This window comes from Pseudophryne corroboree, assembly GCF_028390025.1.
Source record: "Pseudophryne corroboree isolate aPseCor3 chromosome 3 unlocalized genomic scaffold, aPseCor3.hap2 SUPER_3_unloc_30, whole genome shotgun sequence".
Lineage (NCBI taxonomy): Eukaryota > Metazoa > Chordata > Amphibia > Anura > Myobatrachidae > Pseudophryne > Pseudophryne corroboree.
In genome coordinates, this window is record NW_026967520.1 from 102,259 (window position 1) to 123,653 (window position 21,395).

Sequence of the window (21,395 nt, forward strand, 5' to 3'; positions counted from 1 at the left end):
GCGGAACCCCCTCCTGGGGCTGGACAGGCGGAACCCCCTCCTGGGGCTGGACAGGCGGAACCCCCTCCTGGGGCTGGACAGGCGGAACCCCCTCCTGGGGCTGGACAGGCAGAACCCCCTCCTGGGGCTGGACAGGCAGAACCCCCTCCTGGGGCTGGACAGGCAGAACCCCCTCCTGGGGCTGGACAGGCAGAACCCACTCCTGGGGCTGGACAGGCAGAACCCCCTCCTGGGGCTGGACAGGCAGAACCCCCTCCTGGGGCTGGACAGGCCTTGGCCGGACCTCTGGCAAGGCGGACATCTCTCGGACCTCTGGCAAAGCGGACACCTCTCGGACCTCTGGCAAGGCGGACACCTCTCGGACCTCTGGCAAGGCGGACACCTCTCGGACCTCTGGCAAGGCGGACACCTCTCGGACCTCTGGCAAAGCGGACACCTCTCGGACCTCTGGCAAAGCGGACACCTCTCGGACCTCTGGCAAAGCGGACACCTCTCGGACCTCTGGCAAGGCGGACACCTCTCGGACCTCTGGCAAGGCGGACACCTCTCGGACCTCTGGCAAGGCGGACACCTCTCGGACCTCTGGCAAGGCGGACACCTCTCGGACCTCTGGCAAGGCGGACACCCCTCGGACCTCTGGCAAGGCGGACACCTCTCGGACCTCTGGCAAGGCGGACACCTCTCGGACCTCTGGAAAGGCGGACACCTCTCGGACCTCTGGAAAGGTGGACACCTCTCGGACCTCTGGCAAGGCGGACACCTCTCGGACTTCTGGCAAGGCGGACTTGGATGACTGAGTGACCCGTGAGGCAAGGACCTCATGCCGTGAGGCAAGGGCAACAGGGACCTCATGCCGTGAGGCAAGGGCAGCAGGGACCTCATGCCGTGAGGCAAGGGCAGCAGGGACCTCGTGCCGTGAGGCAAAGGCAGCAGGGACCTCGTGCCGTGAGGCAAGGGCAGCAGGGACCTCGTGCCCAGAGGCAAGGGCAGCAGGGACCTCATGCCCGAAGGCAAGGGCAGCATGGACGGACATCCCTCCTGGGTTCGCTGGGCCGGACACCCCTCCTGGGTTCGCTGGGCCGGACACCCCTCCTGGGGTCGCTGGGCCGGACACCCCTCCTGGGGTCGCTTGGCCGGACACCCCTCCAGGGGTCGCTTGGCCGGACACCACTCCTGGGGTCGCTGGGCCGGACACCACTCCTGGGGTCGCTGGGCCGGACACCCCTCCTGAGGTCGCTGGGCCGGACACCCCTCCTGGGGTCGCTGGGCCGGACACCCCTCCTGGGGTCGCTGGGCCGGACACCCCTCCTGGGGTCGCTTGGCCGGACACCCCTCCTGGGGTCGCTTGGCCGGACACCCCTCCTTTCAAAATTTGAGCACCACAGTGCAGAATTTGGCACTATGGCAGAATGAGGAAAGCTCTTTTTATGTTTGCGAGCAGGACATAACTGAATAAAATGTCCCGACCTGCCGCAATAAAAACAGAGCTTCTTATCCCTTCTATGTCTCTTTTCTTCCTCAGAGAGGCTGGGTCGTGGAAAGCTCCTAAACTTGCCTTTGCTTAGGCTTGGAAAACAACAGCCAGAATTGAGAGCACCAGACTGATCTTTTCCCCTTTTTCCCTGTGTCTCCTTAAAGGGAACTGGTAATCTTACTGAATATTCAGGCAGAGCAGACATAGGGGTATATGCAATTGCAGTCGAATTACATAAATAGTCGAATTCCGGAACTTTTTCGCCCCCCAAAAAAATTTGCCTATGCAGTACAGTACTTTTTGCAAAAAAACGGACATTCAAAATTCGACTTTTGGAAATTCAACTTTTTTCGCATTCGACTTTTCTGCAATGGTACAAATGCTGCAATTCGCCCAAAGCATATTCAATTCAAGTTTGGAAATTCAACAGCAGTGCTTTTCGACCGCAAATTCGACTATTTCAGTCCGCCTCAGTTGCCCGGCGGGATCTAAAAAAATTTTTTTAGTACATGATTTTTTTTAATATTTGAGGATTGCTAGTAGCATATCTATTTATATTTGAAAGGATTATCTACTTGGTTTGTCTTTTTTTGCTTCACAAGTATTATTTAATTGATTTTTTAAAGGAATATTTTTTTCTTCAATCTCCTGAGGGAAATTTACCCATGATTCCACAGTTTTACCCAGGATACACTTCTGCAAAGCCCCTCCTATCTCCTCACTCCCGGGTTTGAGACTACAGGGAGCGGAGCCATTACAGTCAGCTCTCTTGTGGAATCGTTTTTTTAGGAAAATTCCTGCGTTTTAAAACACATTCCTATTTTTGTACTGACTACAATGATGGAGCCTTTTTCTGACCAGATTGTGATGTTCATGCTGGCTGCAAGCATGATGGAGGAAGAAAGTGCTGATGAACATCAGGATCCAGGTCAGCAAATGTCTGCATTGGGTGAGCCAGTATTGCGGGTTTCATTTCCACGTCCACGCCAGTATCGCACTAGGCGTGAACTGGAGGATCTCAGCGAGTTCGAGGTGATACAAAATTATCGCTTATCGACTCGCGACATATATTCGCTGTACGCTCTGTTGGAGGCCGACCTGGAACCTCGGGCACGGACAAATCGTGCAATCAGCGGTTTTCAGAAACTGCTGGGGACGTTACATTTTTTGGCGTCAGGCACATTCCAGCCTACACTGTCTCAAACATGCGGTTTTTCACAGTCGACACTGTCGCGCTGTATAACCCAGGTCATTAGGGCTTTCCGCAAATTGACGATCCAGTACATCACATTTCCAGAGACGGACAGCGAATGTCGTGAGATAAAATTAGGCTTTTTCAACAAATACAAATTTCCCAATGTGCTGGGCGCGATTGACTGTACCCACGTGCAGATCAGACCGCCACGGAATTCGGAGGAATGTTTTCGGAACCGAAAACAGTTCCATTCCCTGAACGTGCAGGCGGTCTGTGATGTAAACATGAGATTTTTGAACATTTTTGTGGGATTTCCTGGATCATCTCACGACTCCTTCATCCTAAGCCTGTCATCGCTGTTTGACAAGTTCGAAACAGGAAACATGCCTGGTGGCTGGCTGTTAGGTATGTATTTTAATAATTTTTTTTTATTATTTTTTTATTTTATTATTTTTTAAAAGTACCTAACATTTTTTTTATATTTTCTATAGGCGATGCGGGTTATCCAAACAAACCGTGGCTGTTGACCCCATTGTCTAATCCTGTTGGTAGAGCAGAAAAACGTTACCAAGAGACACACATTGCATCGAGGCAAATAATTGAACCTGCCTTCGGTGTACTTAAAAGCCGGTTTCGATGTTTAGACACTTCCGGCGGTGCTCTTTTGTACTCACCGGCGAAGGTTTGCGGCATGGTAAATGCATGTTGTATTTTACACAACATGTGTCGCAAACCGTTTGCCGGTGACTCTTCGTCGCAGTGCTTTCCGACGCGGGAACCGGTCTTCTGCTCTACCGGTGGGTATGGACGAAGGAGAGGATTCCCGGCGGACATTGATCCAAAATTTTTTTGCAGTTGCCTGTGAGTATACTGACAACATTTGTATTATCGTGTAAACTGACATTGTAATATTTTAAAAAAAACCTCTTCATTTATGTATTTCAGAGTTTTACATCCTGTTGATGTATATCCCCAGGCCATGTTTGTACAGTTCGTTCCCCTGTTTTATCCTGTTGTTGGGTCCCCGCAAATATTTGACCCTTTTATCCAACTCTACCATAGGCGACCTACTGGTGATGTGGACCTGACCCTCCGCCATGTAGCAGACAACCCCCCCTCAGGTGAGATGTATTGACCAAAACTCCCTTGTCCAAAATCACCCCGGCATGTCCAAAGTGCAGCCCTCCGGCATTTGCAAGACTGCACATCCAAACATTCCCTGATACACCAATGCTTGTCAGGGAATGTTTGGATGTGTAGTGACGCAAGTGCCGGAGGGTTGCATTTGGACCCACTGTTCCCCGCTTGTGTTGTGTGGACTGTATGTACCTCTTCTTTCCAGTCCCAGGGTGACACTATTACCCATATCTGGAAGCTCAAACTGTTCTCTTCCACAGGTCCTGCGGTGTATCTTCCCAAGTGGCGTGGATGTGGAGAGACACGACATTTCACCTGATGTTCCATGGCCGACCTACTTACGTACAATCCAACTGCATTTCAAATTTTAATAAAAACCACAGGAAACTTCTATTTTTGAAAGTTTATTGAAGAAAAAAAAAAGGAATTTATTTTTTAAATAAAATTTGAAAGTTAATTAAAACAAAAAATTAGTTTGTTCTTCTTTACATTCTTTTTCTTGTGTATATAGATATCTGTGGGGAAAAGAAAAAAAAAGTATATTAAAGACACACTAAATTCATGTTCATTTCTTTTCCATGAAAATTTGTGGAACAACACAGCCCAGCATGACCCATTGCTGGACTGTGTGGTTCCACAAAGGCATGCGGTTCAAAGTGAAATAGTGGTGTCAGTGGTCAGCACTTTGACACGCTAACATTTGTGGAACAACACAGCCCAGCATGACCCATTGCTGGACTGTGTGGTTCCACAAAGGCATGCGGTTCAAAGTGAAATAGTGGCGTCAGTGGTCAGCACTTTGACACACTAACATTTGTGGAACAACACAGCCCAGCATGACCCATTGCTGGACTGTGTGGTTCCACAAAGGCATGCGGGCCAAAGTTTCTCGAATAGATACATTGAAACATGGTTCTACTCACCTTGGTACGCACAACACGAATTTATGCCGTCCACTTCATTTTTCCCACCAATCCTATGAATAAGTAAAAAACACAGACTAGTGAATAGTAAATTCACACAATGAAAGCCTACTGTACACCATTACAAAAAGGATTTTTGGAAGAAAAAAGTGGTATCAGAATAGCTCTTTGGCCCATCATACATGTAGCCACAAGGAGCTTTCATCCGTTACCACATGCGCCCGCATACATGCCCGCGCATGTATGCCTACACAAAGCTCCTTGGTAGTACCCGGTCACGGGTGGGGGAGACCAACACAGAAAACAATAGTAAGAAAGAAAAAAAAACTAATGGGAGGGGAAGAAAGGGATACATGAAAAACATATATAAATAAATAAAACAATACGACCGGGTTTATGGTGGAAGTCTGTCCGGATTATCTTCTTCCCCCTGATGGGGCGTCGATGTCCTGGGAGGCTGGGTAGTACGTTGACTGGGCCTCTGTGCCCATGCGGCTGTAGATTGTGCAGCCGGTGGTGGAGGCATCTGGGGGGTGGGATACATCCCTGTATATCCCTGGTACATCTGTGACTGTCTGTACTGGGATGGTACTTGAGGAAGGGTACGAGGCGTCCTTGTGGCTTGCGACGGCGGATATGGTGGATCACCAGCGTGTTGATGAGCTGGTCCTGGGAGCTTATCATAGATCATCTGCAGTGTGGTTGCGATGACCTGTTGGCTGGATGAAGATTGTCGATGGCTCTCCGACATGTTAGTATTGCTTTCTTTCAGACATGAGGTGTTGTCCACGAGCCGGGTCATGGATTCGGCCAGAATGTGAAGGACTTCCATAGTATCCCTCTGATCTTGCATTCTGACCTGTAGCATTGTGGCCGTGCTGTCGGAAAGAGTCTTCTGCAGTTCAAGCAGACTGTTTGACATCTTCTCCATTGTCCTCTCAATATTGTCCAGTCTGCTTCCCACGACATTTGTGTACGTATCCTGGCGGGTCCCAATCTCCGATGCCAGGGTGTGAACCCTCTGAACAGTTGAGGGATTCTGCCCTTCCTGGATGTCTGCCACCACTTGCATTTGGGCAGCTGAAAAGAAAATTAGAAAATATTATACACATTCATCATACATTTGTTTGAAGGCTCACAATTCAATTTACTCACACAGGGATGTAGCAACTGCAGCCTCCTGCACTTCCACCTCGTCATCCTCTGACGAATCCTGTATGAGGAGATCCGGCCTGAAGTAGGAACCAATCCCGAAGCTAGTCCACTGCTGGTCCGTGGCACCACTGTTTGCAAAATAATTTTTTTGGGAAAGTTAATAAACTTTACACAACTGCTGACACCCCCCCCCCCCCCCACACAAAATAAATACAAACCTTCTCCATCCTGTGATGCCGCTGCTCCAGGTGCTTCACGTGTCCTCGTTTCGGAAGACTTTTCAAGGGTCTGGCTGGATACGTCTGCACAGCTGTCCTCAAACCCAAGAAAAGTCTCGTCTGTTAACCCTGTAGACTCAAACAGATCGGGTGATGGGTCCACAAGGGTTGTGTCTTGAGGCTCTTCAGTCACAGTCTCAGAGCTCCTGGAGAGACGACGATCTGGTGATGGCCTGCGCGCAGGAGCTGTAGTTTGGCGCCCATCTTGTGGTGTGGTCGCCGACGGTGTCTGGCGCACAGGTGAAGTTATGTGCGCTGATGTCTGGAGCACAGGTGATAATCTGCGCGCTGATGTCGTCTGGTGCACAGGTGACAAACTGCGCGTTGACGAACTGTGGCGCACAGGTGACGATATGTGCGCTCCCGATGCTTGCGGTGCAGGTGATGGTCCGCGCGCTGCTGCCGATGCCTGCTGCACAGGTGATGGTCCGTGCGCTGGCAATGTCCTGCGCGCAGGTGATGTCCTCTGGGCAGGCCTGTCTGAAAAAAACACTCACATTAGCACATACAAAAATTTTAAAGGGAAGTACAGCTCATGTGAATGTATTCTTACCATCAGGCCTCCTTTTGGACGGCTTGTCTCCCGCCTTCTTCCGTCTTCTGGGCGGTTCTTCCTCCTGGGGAAAGCCAGCAGGACGGCTGGAGTCCACACCTCCACGAACTCCTTCGACCATGGCAGGGTTCATGCGCCTTTTAATAACGTTCTCCCAGGGTAGCCACTTCAGATTGAGAGCCGGGCCACCTCCCGTAGCTGTCTCATTTCGGCGCTGAATCCCCATCTTCTTCTTGGTCTGTCTGTGGCAATCACTGTACCGCTTCAAGCAATTTCTGGTGCTCCGGCGGTTTCCAGATATTGCAGTGACTTGACTCGCAATGGATTCCCAGATGCTTCGCTTTGTCCTAGCTGATGTTGACTGTGCCCTTGGTCCATACAAAACGTCGTAGGACCTGTCGACGCAATCCACTAGGGTACAGTTTTCCGCCTCAGTGTATCTGGGTCCACGCGGCTTTTTCGGTCCTGCATCTTCATCAGAGGCTTCCTCCTCCGACTGCTCCTCTGGCTGGCTTCTTGCCTTTAGGGATAAAAAAAATAAAAAATCTTTTAATAAGATCGGTATGTACCTGTGAGTGTCAGTATCCCTGGCATTGCGCACATATACCTGTAGGTGTGCATGGCAGTGCGCAAACTAGAGTGGATAAAGTTTGATGCTATTTGTGTCTACAGGTGTGGTTAGTACCTTTCTACTAGGCTTTTTCTTAGACTTCTCATGGGCCCTTGATGACCGCGGCTGGTCACTACATGCCTGGTCGGTCGTATCCTCCTCCTGGGTTGGCTCCCACTCCTCGTTGCTATGCAGGGATAGATCCGAGGGGGTGGGGGAAGGGGCGGATCGGGTCTGCTTGTCCTTTGACATCTGTTTAAAAAAAATAAATAATAAAATATATATATATATATATATATATACACACACACACACACACACATACACACACACACACACACACACACATTACATAATTAAATGCAATCACGTCATACTGCTGGGACCCCAGTGGCTGACACACACACACAAAATGGCTGACACACACAAAATGGCTGACACACACAAAATGGCTGGAGGGAAAACACATGTTTGCCAAACAGCCGACAGCACATGTCGGCCAGATGGCCGACCAAACTTGCTCCAAATCACCCCAAAATGGCCAGAAAGCATCCCAGCACACTCAGGAGGTACACCAATGCTAAAAGAAGACCCAAAAAGTCATTTAAAGAAGAAGAAAAAAAACGTGAAAAACTACCCCAAAACACAAGTCTCCCCCAAAAAATGCAGCAACACAAGCAGGAGCTATACACATACCTGCACACATACACAAACACCCCATGGCAACCCCCACTACACAAACACATACATGCAACACCAGACCCACATGTGGTACTTACCTACAAATGTTGTAAAAGCTCCTAAAATGGCTCTCCTCCGGGGTAACATGTATCCTCCTGACTGTCCTGGAATAAAGCCTGCTGGGGTGTCCAAACGATATCCACAGCAAACAACCAAATTGCTAGCTCTGCACCTCCTCACACCTCTCTGCAGGTTCACAAAATGGCTGCAGAGCACGCAGCAAACAAGCCCTAATAAAGGGCTGCTTTCGGCGGGAAGTCGAATTCGGGACGCCCACTACTCGCCGATTGGCCGTTATCCGCCTGGGGGTGGGTCGAATCCGTTTTACATTGCATATGGTGAATTCATGGTCCCGGCGGCAGGGCTGCGGCTGGCGAGTGCAGGCGAATTTTAAACGGGCGGAAAAAATGACGCGATTCGCCCGCTATTGCATATACCCCAGTATCACTGAGGACAGGGTTTGAATATTCTCCAGTTTCTCTCTGAAATCCACCAGCAATGTAGAACTCACAAACGGCATAAACTCGAGAGGCAGAGAATTTCTCTGAAGTAAAGCCATCTTATGAGATTCAGCTGTACCTCAAAACTCCTGCACACATTGATTTGGGCAGATCATTCTGTAACGATTACTAGGGTTCTCTGTGTGTGCATACTTGAAATGAGGTCAGCTGAAGCCAGGTGAGAATTAAGTAAGGTTTATTGTGGAAAAAATGGTAGCAAAAATAAATATAAACTGGATCCTTGATTACATGAAACCGAACATGATATTTCCAAATAATAGTAATGGCTGGTAATATAAACAAGGAGGAAGGTTATGCTTGAATATTGGTATAATCCAGGTTAAACACAGATGAGAAATAAACATGAAGGTATCTGGGTTTAAATCAAGCAGGGGAAAAATAACATACCAAAAACGTAGTAATCAGTCAGGGGTGGAAACAGACTGCAAATAATAGTCCAGGAATGCAGATGCTGAACCGGCAGGGTTAAAAGTCTTGAAGCAAGGCACACGAACCAGCAAACTGCAGGGAATGTCTCCAAGATGTAGATAAGGCAGAATCAGGACAGGAATACAGGAGAGAGCCCAGTCGCACTCCAGACGGAACCACAATGATCTGCACCTAGATGCTGGTGAGCTGGAGTTAAATAGCAGCACCAGGTGTTGGACCCCAGGTGCTCACAATCAGGTAATTATCCTGCAGAGACAGTGTGCAACTGCCATTCGGACCTGAGGCAGCAAGTGAGACCTCTAGAGGCAGGAATGAGAATTCAAAGCAAAACAAACAGACATTCCTAACAAAGTCTGGTTGGTAGGTAAAGCGGAGCTGCAGCCCTGCTCTTTGTTGGTGAGCTTAAAGACCTGTTTCACCAGGACTGAATCACAGCTAACTGGCATCACCCACACCTGGAGCTCAGCTAGACAACCATTTAGGATTGGTACTGGGTTCTCAGTACCTAGAGCAAAGACAGGTCATCTGCATAGCAGTGGTAGACAATGGTATGACATCTGATTATTTCACCCAGTGGTAACATGTATATTACAAAAAGCATAGGAGATAGGATAAGAACCATGAAGAACAACGCATGGCAATGATGAGTATATTCCAGAAGATTAAAATGGTTCCTCACCTGAGTGATGTCTATTGTGTACAATCTGAGTGATGTCTATTGTGTGTATATATATCTATAGCTTCAGCCATGCACAGCTGTGCGTTAAAATACTCAAAGCATTCCTATCTCTAAGCAACAACATCAAGAAAGAAATCCAGACCATTATGAGGACTCATCAAACCTCGAAAATGAAATCACCAGGACTATGCCCACTAACCCTCTGGCAGAGAACATCAGTAGTACCTTACAGGCCTACCCCTCAAGGATGGACTACTCCACCCAGGGTACTCCTACGCAGTGCGCCGAAGATGGCTGCCGCACCTGGTACCCTGTGAGGGTGGAATACACAGCCCATGGAAGTTATTACTCAAAATACCTACACCAATCCTGCATTATTCTTTCTGTGTCTTTTTTTTTTGTCTGTCTGGTTTATATTTTGATGTGTAATACTTAAATCTTCTGTATTATGTGCATTGTTTGAGTTCTAGTTGGCGCCTCAGTGCTGCTCTGCCAAGCAGCCTTCGTCTTTAGTCTTACATGTATAATATGTTGAGTCTATTTTACAGTTGCAATGTGCAGTATGAACTCATATGTGTAATGTATGCTATGTTTTTCCCCCTTCTTATGCCATGTATTTCCCTTTCATGTTGCTGCTTGGCGATGCATTGTACCACAAACAATTCCTAGTGTAGGCGAGTAAACCTGGCCAATAAAGCTGATTCTGATGATTTATGTCTCAGAGTAAAGAAATTACTTCTCACCTGTGTGACTTCGCTGATGTCTAATAAGAACTGATTTGTGTGCAAAAGATTTCCCACACTCAGAACATGGAAATGCTTTCTCACCTGTGTGACTTTGCTGATGGGAAACAAGTTGTGATTTGTATGTAAAACATTTCCCACACTCAGAGCAAGAAAATGGCTTCTCACCTGTGTGACTTCTCTGATGTATAACAAGAACTGATTTGTGTGCAAAACATTTCCCACACTCAGAGCAAGAAAATGGCTTCTCACCTGTGTGACTTCTCTGATGTCTCACAAGATGTGATTTGTGTTCAAAACATTTCCCACACTCAGAACATGGAAATGCCTTCTCACCTGTGTGACTTTGCTGATGGGTAACAAGTTGTGATTTCCGTGTAAAACATTTCCCACACTCAGAGCAAGAAAATGGCTTCTCACCTGTGTGACTTCTCTGATGTATAACAAGAACTGATTTGTGTGCAAAACATTTCCCACACTCAGAGCAAGAAAATGGCTTCTCACCTGTGTGACTTCTCTGATGTCTCACAAGATGTGATTTGTGTTCAAAACATTTCCCACACTCAGAACATGGAAATGCCTTCTCACCTGTGTGACTTTGCTGATGGGTAACAAGTTGTGATTTCCGTGTAAAATATTTCCCACACTCAGAGCAAGAAAATGGCTTCTCACCTGTGTGACTTCTGTGATGTATAACAAGATCTGATTTACATGCAAAACATTTCCCACACTCAGAACATGGAAAAGGCTTTTCACCTGTGTGACTGCGCAGATGTGTAACAAGTTGTGATTTACTTACAAAACATTTCCCACACTCAGTACATGGAAATGGCTTCTCACCAGTGTGACTTCGCTGATGTCTAACAAGAACTGATTTGTGTGCAAAACATTTCCCACACTCAGAACATGGAAATGCCTTCTCACCTGTGTGACTTCTCTGATGTCTAACAAGTTGTGATTTCTGTGTAAAACATTTCCCACACTCAGAACATGGAAATGCCTTCTCACCTGTGTGACTTTGCTGATGGGTAACAAGTTGTGATTTCTGTGTAAAACATTTCCCACACTCAGAGCAAGAAAATGGCTTCTCACCTGTGTGACTTCTGTGATGTATAACAAGATCTGATTTCCATACAAAACATTTCCCACACTCAGAACATGGAAAAGGCTTCTCACCTGTGTGACTGCGCAGATGTGTAACAAGTTGTGATTTACTTACAAAACATTTCCCACACTCAGAACATGGAAAAGGCTTCTCACCTGTGTGACTGCGCAGATGTGTAACAAGTTGTGATTTACTTACAAAACATTTCCCACACTCAGAACATGGAAATGGCTTCTCACCTGTGTGACTTCTGTGATGCATAACAAGATGTGATTTACTTACACAACATTTCCCACACTCAGAACATGGGAATGCCTTCTCACCTGTGTGACTTTGCTGATGGGTAACAAGTTGTGATTTTTGTGTAACACATTTCCAGCACTCAGAAGAAGAAAATGGCTTCTCACCTGTGTGACTTCTCTGATGTCTAACAAGATGTGATTTAAGTGCAAAACATTTCCCACACTCAGAACATGGAAATGGCTTCTCACCTGTGTGACTTCCGTGATGATTAACAAGTTGTGATTTGTATGTAAAACATTTCCCACACTCAGAACATATCAGTGGCCTCTCACCTGCCTTACCTGTGTGTGGGTTATTAGGCTTTGTGTTCTTTGTAAAACATTTGGCATCTATAGAACACGGAAACACTGTATCTACTGTCAGAGCTGTGACAGATGCACCAATATCAGAGTGATCAGGACAACATTTCCCGGGATCAGCTGATAGAGCTGGATGTATAATTGGGGTAATGGGGTTATCTCCTGGAGAATCCTGTCTACTGTCATTATCTTTTATGTCACAATCCGGGGATAACATTAGATGTCCTTCTGAGATATTTCTGCTTGTGTGTCCATCTGCTGGAAATAAAACACATTATGGAAATGTGACATTTTCTGTAACAATATTAATCTTGTAAACAATAGGAGAAGATGACTCTCTGGGGCACTTAATTGTAAATGTGTGTGTATAATAAAACATAACTTTTACTGAAGGCTTTATAATATTGTGTCTCAGACTATCATTGTGTCCACCCTCCTGAGAACACTCCCAATAACAAATGTAATATTATAATAAGACTTAGATATATCGCTCTCTTGTACTGGTAACTATCCATGAAGTATAAATGGAGATGTAGTCACTCGCCAAGTCCTATGTCAGCACCAATGTAAAACAATGGATGGGGAACATATCGTATGAATTGGAGATTCTAGATGAACAATAACATCAGTCATATGAGCTGATGGATCAGAGAAATGTCTCCTAACGTTACTCCTGGAAGCATTGGTAAGGTAGTATTCCTTTATGTGTGTGCTCATACGCTGGTAAGCCTGTACATGTGTTACTCACCCTTATATAATGTATATTGCTACAGCAGAGTAGGTGTGGAACAAGGTACTTTACATGCAATACACCATATGATATCCTGTAATCATCATCTGCTAGATTATAATCAACTTTCTCTTAGGTCCTAGAGGACACTTAAGTCCATTTAGTACCATGGGGTATAGATGGGTCCTTTGGGAGCCACTGGCACTTTAAGAGTTTAATAGTGTGGGCTGGCTCCTCCCTCTATGCCCCTCCTACCAGACTCAGTTTAGAAAATGTGCCGGGAGGAGCCGGTCACAGCTAGAGGAACTCCTAGGAGTTTTCTTAGTTTTTTATTTTCTAGAGTTAGTTAGGTTATAGGAAGGCTGCTGGCAACAGCCTCCCTGCTTCGTGGGACTTAGGGGGAGGGGAGGATAGAAACCAACTTCCTGAAGAGTTAATGGTTCTCTACTCCGCTGACAGGGCACTGAGCTCCTGAGGTTGCTGATCGCAAGTCCACGAGGCAACTGCTCACTCCCGCAGCATGGCCGCCAACCCCTAACAAAGCCAGAAGAAAGTGGTGAGTACAGCGCTAGCGTCCCGGCTAGCGAGTTGCCGGCGCAAGGGTGGAAGCGCAGCTCTGACAGGCTGCGCTGCAGGAAGGCTCAGCAACACACAATGTAGGCACTTTGAGGGGCGTCCTGAGCACGCGCGCATAAACCCTACACTGGTCACGCAGATAACAGGGGCTAATATACCTGTTAGCGCTAAAATCTTCAGGCCAGTATAAACAATTAGTGCAGGAAGCCATGCGCCATTACAAGGGGCGGGGCTTCCTCTCAGAGTGGATCCAGCACTCACCAGTGCCATTTTCTCCCTGCCGATCATAGGAACTAGGACACTGACAGGGAGCGCTGCCCTCCCTATTAAGGTTAGTTAGTCAGCGCCAGGCTTTTATCATAATAACTGCCTACAGGGGCGCTGTGTGGCTGGCTCCTATTATGTCTAAGGACTCTGTGTCCTGTGCTGCAGAGTGTGTATATTCTCCTGAGGAGTCTATTCCATGTACTCAGGACTGCCATGTGCTGTCTCAGCCTTCTGAATCCGAACCCCCATGGGTGGATTCTTTAAGGGGAATGATATCCCAGATTTCAACAAGGATGTCACATACTGAGAAAGAGACGCAGGTATTGAAACAATCTGTTGTGGGTATGAAGTATTCAGCTCCCACTACTTCATCTAAAACCCCACCTACATACCCCAAAAAACGTACACTTGCCCAGATAATGCAAGCTGACACTGATACCAACTCTGATACAGGGGGACGTGATGGGGATATGCAGGGGGGATGCATCCCTTGCTAAAGGGGTGCAGCTAATGACTGAAGCCATTAGGGATGTTTTGCATATTTCTGAGAAGGTTCCGGAACAAGTAGAGGAATCTTATTTTACAGTAAATAAGAAGTCCTCGCTTACCGTCCCTGATTCTAAGGAGTTAAAACTCCTTGTTTGAAAAATCTTGGGAAAACCCAGAGAAAATATTCCAGATCCCTATAAGAATTCTCATTGCTTTGCCTTTCCCTAAAGAGGAGGATAGGAAGAAGTGGGAAAACCCACCTATAGTAGACGCTTCTGTATCTAGGCTGTCTAAAGAGGTGGTTTTACCTGTCCCTGGTTCAACCGCCATAAAGGAGGCGGCTGACCGCAAGATTAAGACTACGCTCAAATCACTATACACTGCTACAGCCGTGGCTTTAATGCCCACTATTGCTTGTGCATGGATTTCTAAAGCCATAGTAAAGTGGTCAGGCACCTTACTAGAGGACTTAGATTCTATGGATAGGAGTGACATTGACTTGTTTTTACGTCACATACAGGATTCTGCAGGTTTCATGGTGGAGGCCATGAAGGACATTGGCCTGCTACTTCCATGGCTGTCTCGGCACGCAGAGGACTCTGGCTACGTCAATGGACTGCGGATGCAGTATCCAAGAAAAGTGTGGAGAACATGCCATTCACAGGTCAGGCACTATTTAGGGACGCATTGGATTCGTGGATTTCCACTGCGACTGCGGGTAAGACATTTCTTCCCTCCGCAGCAGCCTCAGGTAGAAAATCTTATCGTACACCTACACTGCAGTCCTTTCGGGCCGCAAAATTTAAAAAATCTAAACCTCCTCCTATCTTCTTTAGAGGAGGTTGGGGAAGATCCAAAAAACCTGCACCAACAGATTCCCAGGGACAGAATCCAGGTTCAGCTTCCTCCAAATATTCAGCATGATGGTGGACCTCTCAGCCTGGAGATCAGGCAGGTGGTAGTGAGACTAAAAAATTTCAGTCATGTCTGGGTGTCATCATGCCTAGACCCCTGGGTGACAGATATTGTTACCCAGGGGTACAGACTGGAGTGTCAGCAACTCCCACCTCACAGATTCTTCAAATCAGGCTTCCCAGGTTCGCGGACAGAAAGTGCTATTCTACAGGAAGCCATTCAAAAACTGGTACGCACAAATGTTATTGTTCCAGTTCCACCTCACCCAAAAATCAAGGGTTATTACTGAAACCTGTTTGTGGTACCAAAACTGGACGGTTAGGTAAGGCCTATATTGAACCTGAAGGCGTTGAACCCCTACTTGAGGGTTTTCTAATTCAAGATGGAGTCTCGGAGAGCGTTAATCTCAGGTCTGGAGGAGGGGGAATTCCTAGTATCCCTGGATATCAAGGATGCGTACCTTCACATTTCGATCTGGCCGCCTCACCAGGCCTATCTACGGTTTGCACTACAGGACTGTCACTATCCGTTCCAAACATTGCCATTTGGCCTCTCCACAGCAACGAGGGTGTTCACTAAGGTACTAGCGGAGATGATGCTCCTCCTACGCAAACAAGGAGTAAACATAATTCCATATCTGGATGATCTTCTAATAAAAGCATCTTCCAAGGAGAAGCTGTTGCAGAATATTTCACTCTCAACTCAACTACTCTGGGATCATGGGTGGATCCTGAACCTTCCAAAGTCACATTTGGAACCAAAAAGGAGACTGCCCTTTCTGGGGATGATACTCGACACGGAAGTGCAGAGGGTGTTTCTACCGGTGGAGAAAGCTTTGGTGATACAATCAATGGTCCGGGATGTCTTGAAACCTCCCTGGGTATCGGTTCATCGGTTCATTTGCCTTCTGGGGAAGATGGTATCCTCCTACGAGGCTCTACAATACGGAAGATTCCATGCACGCTTCATCCAGCTGGATCTCCTTGACAAGTGGTCGGGATCGCATCTTCACATGCACCAACGGATATGCCTGTCGCCGAATGCCAGAATTTCACTACTCTGGTGGCTGCAAACTTCTCACCTGCTCGAGGGCCGCAGGTTCGGGATTCAGAATTGGATTCTTCAAACCACAGATGCAAGCCTCAAAGGTTGGGGAGCAGTCATCCAGGGGGAAAACTTCCAAGGAAAGTGGTCAAGCCAGGAATCGGTCTTTCCAATAAACATTCTGGAACTAAGAGCCATATACAATGGCCTTCTAAAAGTGGCTCATCTTCTGCAATATCGAGCCATGCAGGTTCAGTCAGTCAACGTCACAGCGGTGTCCTACATAAACAGGCAGGGTGGAATGAAGAGCAGGGCTGCAATGTCAGAGGTAACAAGAATCCTCCTCTGGGCAAAAAGACACGCGCTGGCACTGTAGGCGATCATCATTCCTCAGTAGACACGATCTCCTACCAGGAGAATGGGGCCTCCACCCGGAGGTATTCACAGAAGTAAAACGCCGATGGGGTGTACCTCAGATAGAAATGATGGCCTCTCGCCTCAACAAGGCTCTTCGGAGGTACTTTTCCAGGTCACGAGACCCACAGGCCATGGGTGTTCCAGTCAGTATATGTGTTCCCTCCACTCATCCCAAGGATTCTCAAACTAATAAAAAGATAAACAGTTCCGGCGATCCTAATTGCTCTGGACTGGCCAAGGCAGGCTTGGCACGCGGATCTTCCGAGGCCTCTTCCTTTTCGCGAGGACCTTCTACTGCAGGGGCCGTTCGCCTATCACGACTTATCGCGGCTACGTTTGACAGCATGGAGGTTGAATGCCAGATCTTAGCTTGGAAGGGCATTCCGAATAAAGTTATTCCTACTCTGATCCAAGCTAGGAAGGGGGTAACGTCTAAAAATTACCACCAGATTTGGAAAAAGTATGTGTTTTGGTGTGAATCCAAGAAGTTTCCTACGGTGGAGTTTCAACTGGGACATTTTCTCCGCTTGGGCTCCATCAAGTTCCAGATTTCGGCCTTGTCTATTTTCTTCCACAAACAATTGGCTGCTATCCCTGAGGCTCAGACTTTCTTGAAAGGAATTCTGCACATCCAACCACCCTTTGTGCCTCTTATGGTACCTTAGAATCTTAATGTGGTGCTGCAGTTCCTGCAATCGGATTGGTTCAAACCTTTACAGGAGATGGACGTCAAATTTCTTACTTGGAAGGCGGTCACGTTGTTGGCCATGGCTTCTGCCAGACGTCTGTCAGAATTGGGGGCATTTTTGCACAAGAGCCCCTACTTGATTTTCCATGAGGATAGAGCTGAGTTCAGAATGCGTCAGCAATTTCTCCCTAAGGTTGTGTCGGCTTTTCATATCAACCAACCTATTGTGGTGCCAGTGGCTACTGACACCTCAATTACCTCAAAGTCCAGGGATGTCTTGCGGGCTTTGAAAATCTATGTGAAGAGAACTACTCGTCATAGGAAGTCGGACGCACTATTTGTACTTTATGATCCCAACAAGATTGGGTGTCCTGCTTCTAAGCAGACAATTTCTCGCTGGATCAGGCTTACTATCCAGCATGCTTATTCCACGGCAGGATTAGCAATTCCAAAATCTGTTCAGGCCCACTCTACCCGTAAAGTGGGTTTTTCCTGGTCAGCTGCCCAGGGTGTCTCGGCTATTCAGCTTTGCCGAGCAGCTACTTGGTCACGGTCGAACATGTTTGCTAGGTTTTACAAGTTCTATACTTTGGCCTCTGAGGACCTCAAGTTTGGGCAAGCAGTTCTGTAGGAACCTCATCACTCTCACTCCTGTACTGGGAGCTTTGGTACATCCCCATGGTACTAAATGGATCCCAGCATCCTCTAGGACGTAAGAGAAAACAGGATTTTAATTACCTACCGATAAAGCCTTTTCTCATAGTCCATAGAGGATGCTGGGTGCCCGCCCTATGCTTCGTATTACTGCATTGTTACTTGGTTCAGTATTGTTGGATCAGCCGTTGCTGAATTGTTCCAAGTTGGTTAGTTTGGCTTTTTGTTATGTTTGAGCTGGTGTGAATCTCACCACTATCTGTGTATTTCCTTCTCTTGAAGTATGTCCGTCTCCTCGGGCACAGTTTCTAGACTGAGTCTGGTAGGAGGGGCATACAGGGAGGGGCCAGCCTACACTATTAAACTCTTAAAGTGCCAGTGGGTCCCAAAGGACCTGTCTAGACCCCATGGTACTAAATGGACCCCAGAATCCCCAACAGACTACGAGAAAAGGATATACTGGTAGGTAATTAAAATCCTATTTTTACATCCCCATCATCAGTGTCTTACCTCAATACTCTCAATAGTAATAAGGATGATGTGTGTATAGTAAGTATGATATAGAGAATTACATATCAGGATCTATACAGCTGCCGCCATACTTCTGCTTCTCATACGTGTGCTACTGGCAGCAGTGAACATCTGAGTGAGAGTGCAGGGAAGACAGCAGAGTCTGATGAGAAAGAGATTGGATCTGCCTTTGCAGGGATGTACCACACCTGTCACCCCTGTTAGTATATAAAATAATAAATAAGAGGAGCGTGGTCCATCCAGACATGCTTTCTGGAGCTCTCCTCACTAAGTGGCTTCTTATCTACCCTACCTGATAGCTCTCAGCCGCCGCTGGGACCAAGACCCAATCTATTAAGTCCCCCACTTCTACTGCCCAAAAGCCGCTCGCTCTGCTCACTCCGGGCACTGTTCACTGCCGCAGCCTAGTGACGCCTATGAAGCCACGGGCTGTATTCTGGGACAATGTGCGCCCAGACTTTCCTGCATGCTCCGGATACCTGACTTGAAGGTGCTTTTGGCTCAGACGGGAGTACTTGCTCTCCAGGTAACACAGGTGCGTAGCTCCCGCTACTGCTGGGGACAGAACGGGCTGCCCACAGTCACCGGAGCCCAGCGGTGATATTGGGGAGGGAGATGACTGCCATTTTGGATCCTGGTGCGTGGCCATCGTATGCTTTGCCTTCTGCCTTCAATAAGGTTTAATATAAATAAGTGTCCTGACGGCTGGACCGGGGTCACTACACTAAATTGAAGAATTTGCCTGGAGGTGAAACTACCTTCTATTTATATAGTACCACTATAATCTACTTCCCTGGAAGAAAAAAAGACAAGGCTGAGATTTGAACGTTTATGGAGCCTAAACGTAGGCCCACATCCACAACAGCCTGCAGGAAGTGCAAGAAATGTCCCAGATGAAAATCCACAGCAGAATACGGTTGACCCTCACACCAAGAGACACATTTCTTCCATATGCGATGGTAATGTTTCGATGTGGCCATCTGGCCGGCTTGGAGCATAGTCGAGATAACCTTGCCCGGAATCTCTTTCCTGGCAAAAATCCTCCCAATATACTTCCATTGCATCAAACGTAGCCGTGGTAAGTCTGGATAGTGTTAGGGTCTCCTGCCCTGTGCTGCCACGTCGTCATGGCAACCGGGAGACAAGTGCTAGCGGAGTAACCTGAGCGCAGCTGATACTCCGGTTCGGGTCTTTTGCTGTGCAGTGGTTATAGGCTCTGTGCACGGCAGGGGATAAGGTGCTGGTTTTTGTGCTCACAGTCTGTGAGGTCTGAGTGGGGCGTGGACAGCACCTGCTTTATAAGGCCTCTTTCCAGGTTAAACAGATGCTGCTGAATCTTTGTTGGTTAGTCAGTTTCTGAAAGTTAGCCAGTACTGTGTAGCTTTGTATTTGTTTGTTGCTTACTGCAAATAGGCCTGGGGATTTGGTATTACACTCTGCCAATCCAGACCTAGCAGTAAGACTGGAGTCAGTCGTTTAGCTTGCTGGGGTTCTGTTACTACTCTGTGAACTTAGCAAGTTTGCGGCTGTATTCTAAGACTTGCTTGTCTAATCCTGTCTCACTGTGCTAGGTGTCAGTTTAGTGGCAGTAAGCTGAACCTGTGCACTGCAAGTGAGAATTAGGATTGTGGAGACTCTCCTTGTGTCTATCATTCCATCTCTGACCAAGGAGTTTACTGCCACACCCGTTGGTAACCCTTTAGGGGTTTGCTGTTGCCCTTAGCAACAGCATTTCGGGTTCTCTATGTATTAAAACACAACATCTTGCTTTTCCCATCTGAGCATTTCTTATACAAGGGAGATACCCAGTTCCTTAGCCTCTGGTCTTCTCTGTTCACTTTGTGTGTATTTTGTTACCCTATCACCTTCTGTGTACGTTATGTCATATTCCCCAGTCTGTCTGTGAGTCCATTTGGTGTGCATAACAGTTCAAACACCAGTACATTCCTGCAGGCACTGGTGTGCATAACATATTCAGCAGCCTAATACTCCTGTTGAAATTTTGTGGGAATATGGAGCATACCCCTCAAAATACGTTGCAATAGGTGGTCGATCAGGTGCAGGTCCTGACTTGACAATTTAATGATCTGTCCATTAAAATGCACACCTCCCAGGCTGCTGGCGGAGCTCCCGCAGCAGCAGCACCTGCAGGGGTTAAGGAGCCAAAAGTAAATCTCCCGAATCATTTTTCTGGAGATCGCTCGCAGTTCTTTTGTTTCAAGGAGAGCTGCAAGCTATACTTCCGGCTTAGGCCTCAGTCAGAGATTCAGCGGGTGGGCATAGTGATTTCCTTGCTACAAGGAGACCCACAGGTCTGGGCATATGGGTTGCAGCCTGACTGTCCGTCGCTTAAAAGTGTTGATGTTTTTTTTACGGCACTGGGCATGTTGTATGATGACCCTGACAAGACGGCCTCAGCCGAGGCTCAGATTTCGATCCTTAAGCAAGGGCGAAGGCCAGTTGAGGTTTACTGTACGGAGTTTCGGAGGTTGGCCCATGATACCCAGTGGAATGACCCAGCCCTGAGACACCAGTACCGAAGAGGTCTTTCTAACCAGATAAAGGACCAACTGGTACAATATCCCTTGCCTGATAGCTTGGATCAGCTCATGCAGTTATCCATCCGGGTGGATAGACGGCTGAGAGAGCGTAGGCTTGAAAGGGAGACTGAGATTTCCTTCCTTCCCAAGGGAACCTCAGACTCTGAGGAATTTTCCGAGGAGCCTATGCAGATTGGGGCTACCCGCCTCTCCTCGCGTGAGAAGACGCAGAGGAGACAGCAGGGGTTGTGTTTGTACTGTGGGAATAAACGTCATGTGGTAGTATCATGCCCAGAAAAGCCGGAAAACTTCAGGGCCTGAGGGTGATGGGAAATATCCTGTCAGGCCAGAAGTCAGAATTTCCCAAGAAGACTTTTATCATTCCGGTGACCTTGAAGA

General features: G+C 47.4%; 1 protein-coding gene across 1 annotated transcript; it reads right to left on the bottom strand.

Annotated features, from left to right (window-relative positions):
* Positions 1-10,405: 10,405 nt before the first annotated feature.
* On the bottom strand, positions 10,406-17,951 carry LOC134984025 (oocyte zinc finger protein XlCOF7.1-like). The gene is made up of 3 exons (XM_063949668.1): positions 17,921-17,951; positions 11,842-12,127; positions 10,406-11,454 (listed from the first exon to the last, which is right to left on the bottom strand). The coding sequence occupies exons 1-3, from the start codon at positions 17,949-17,951 to the stop codon at positions 10,428-10,430; spliced, it is 1,344 nt and encodes a 447-aa protein (XP_063805738.1). The 3' UTR covers positions 10,406-10,427.
* Positions 17,952-21,395: the final 3,444 nt, after the last annotated feature.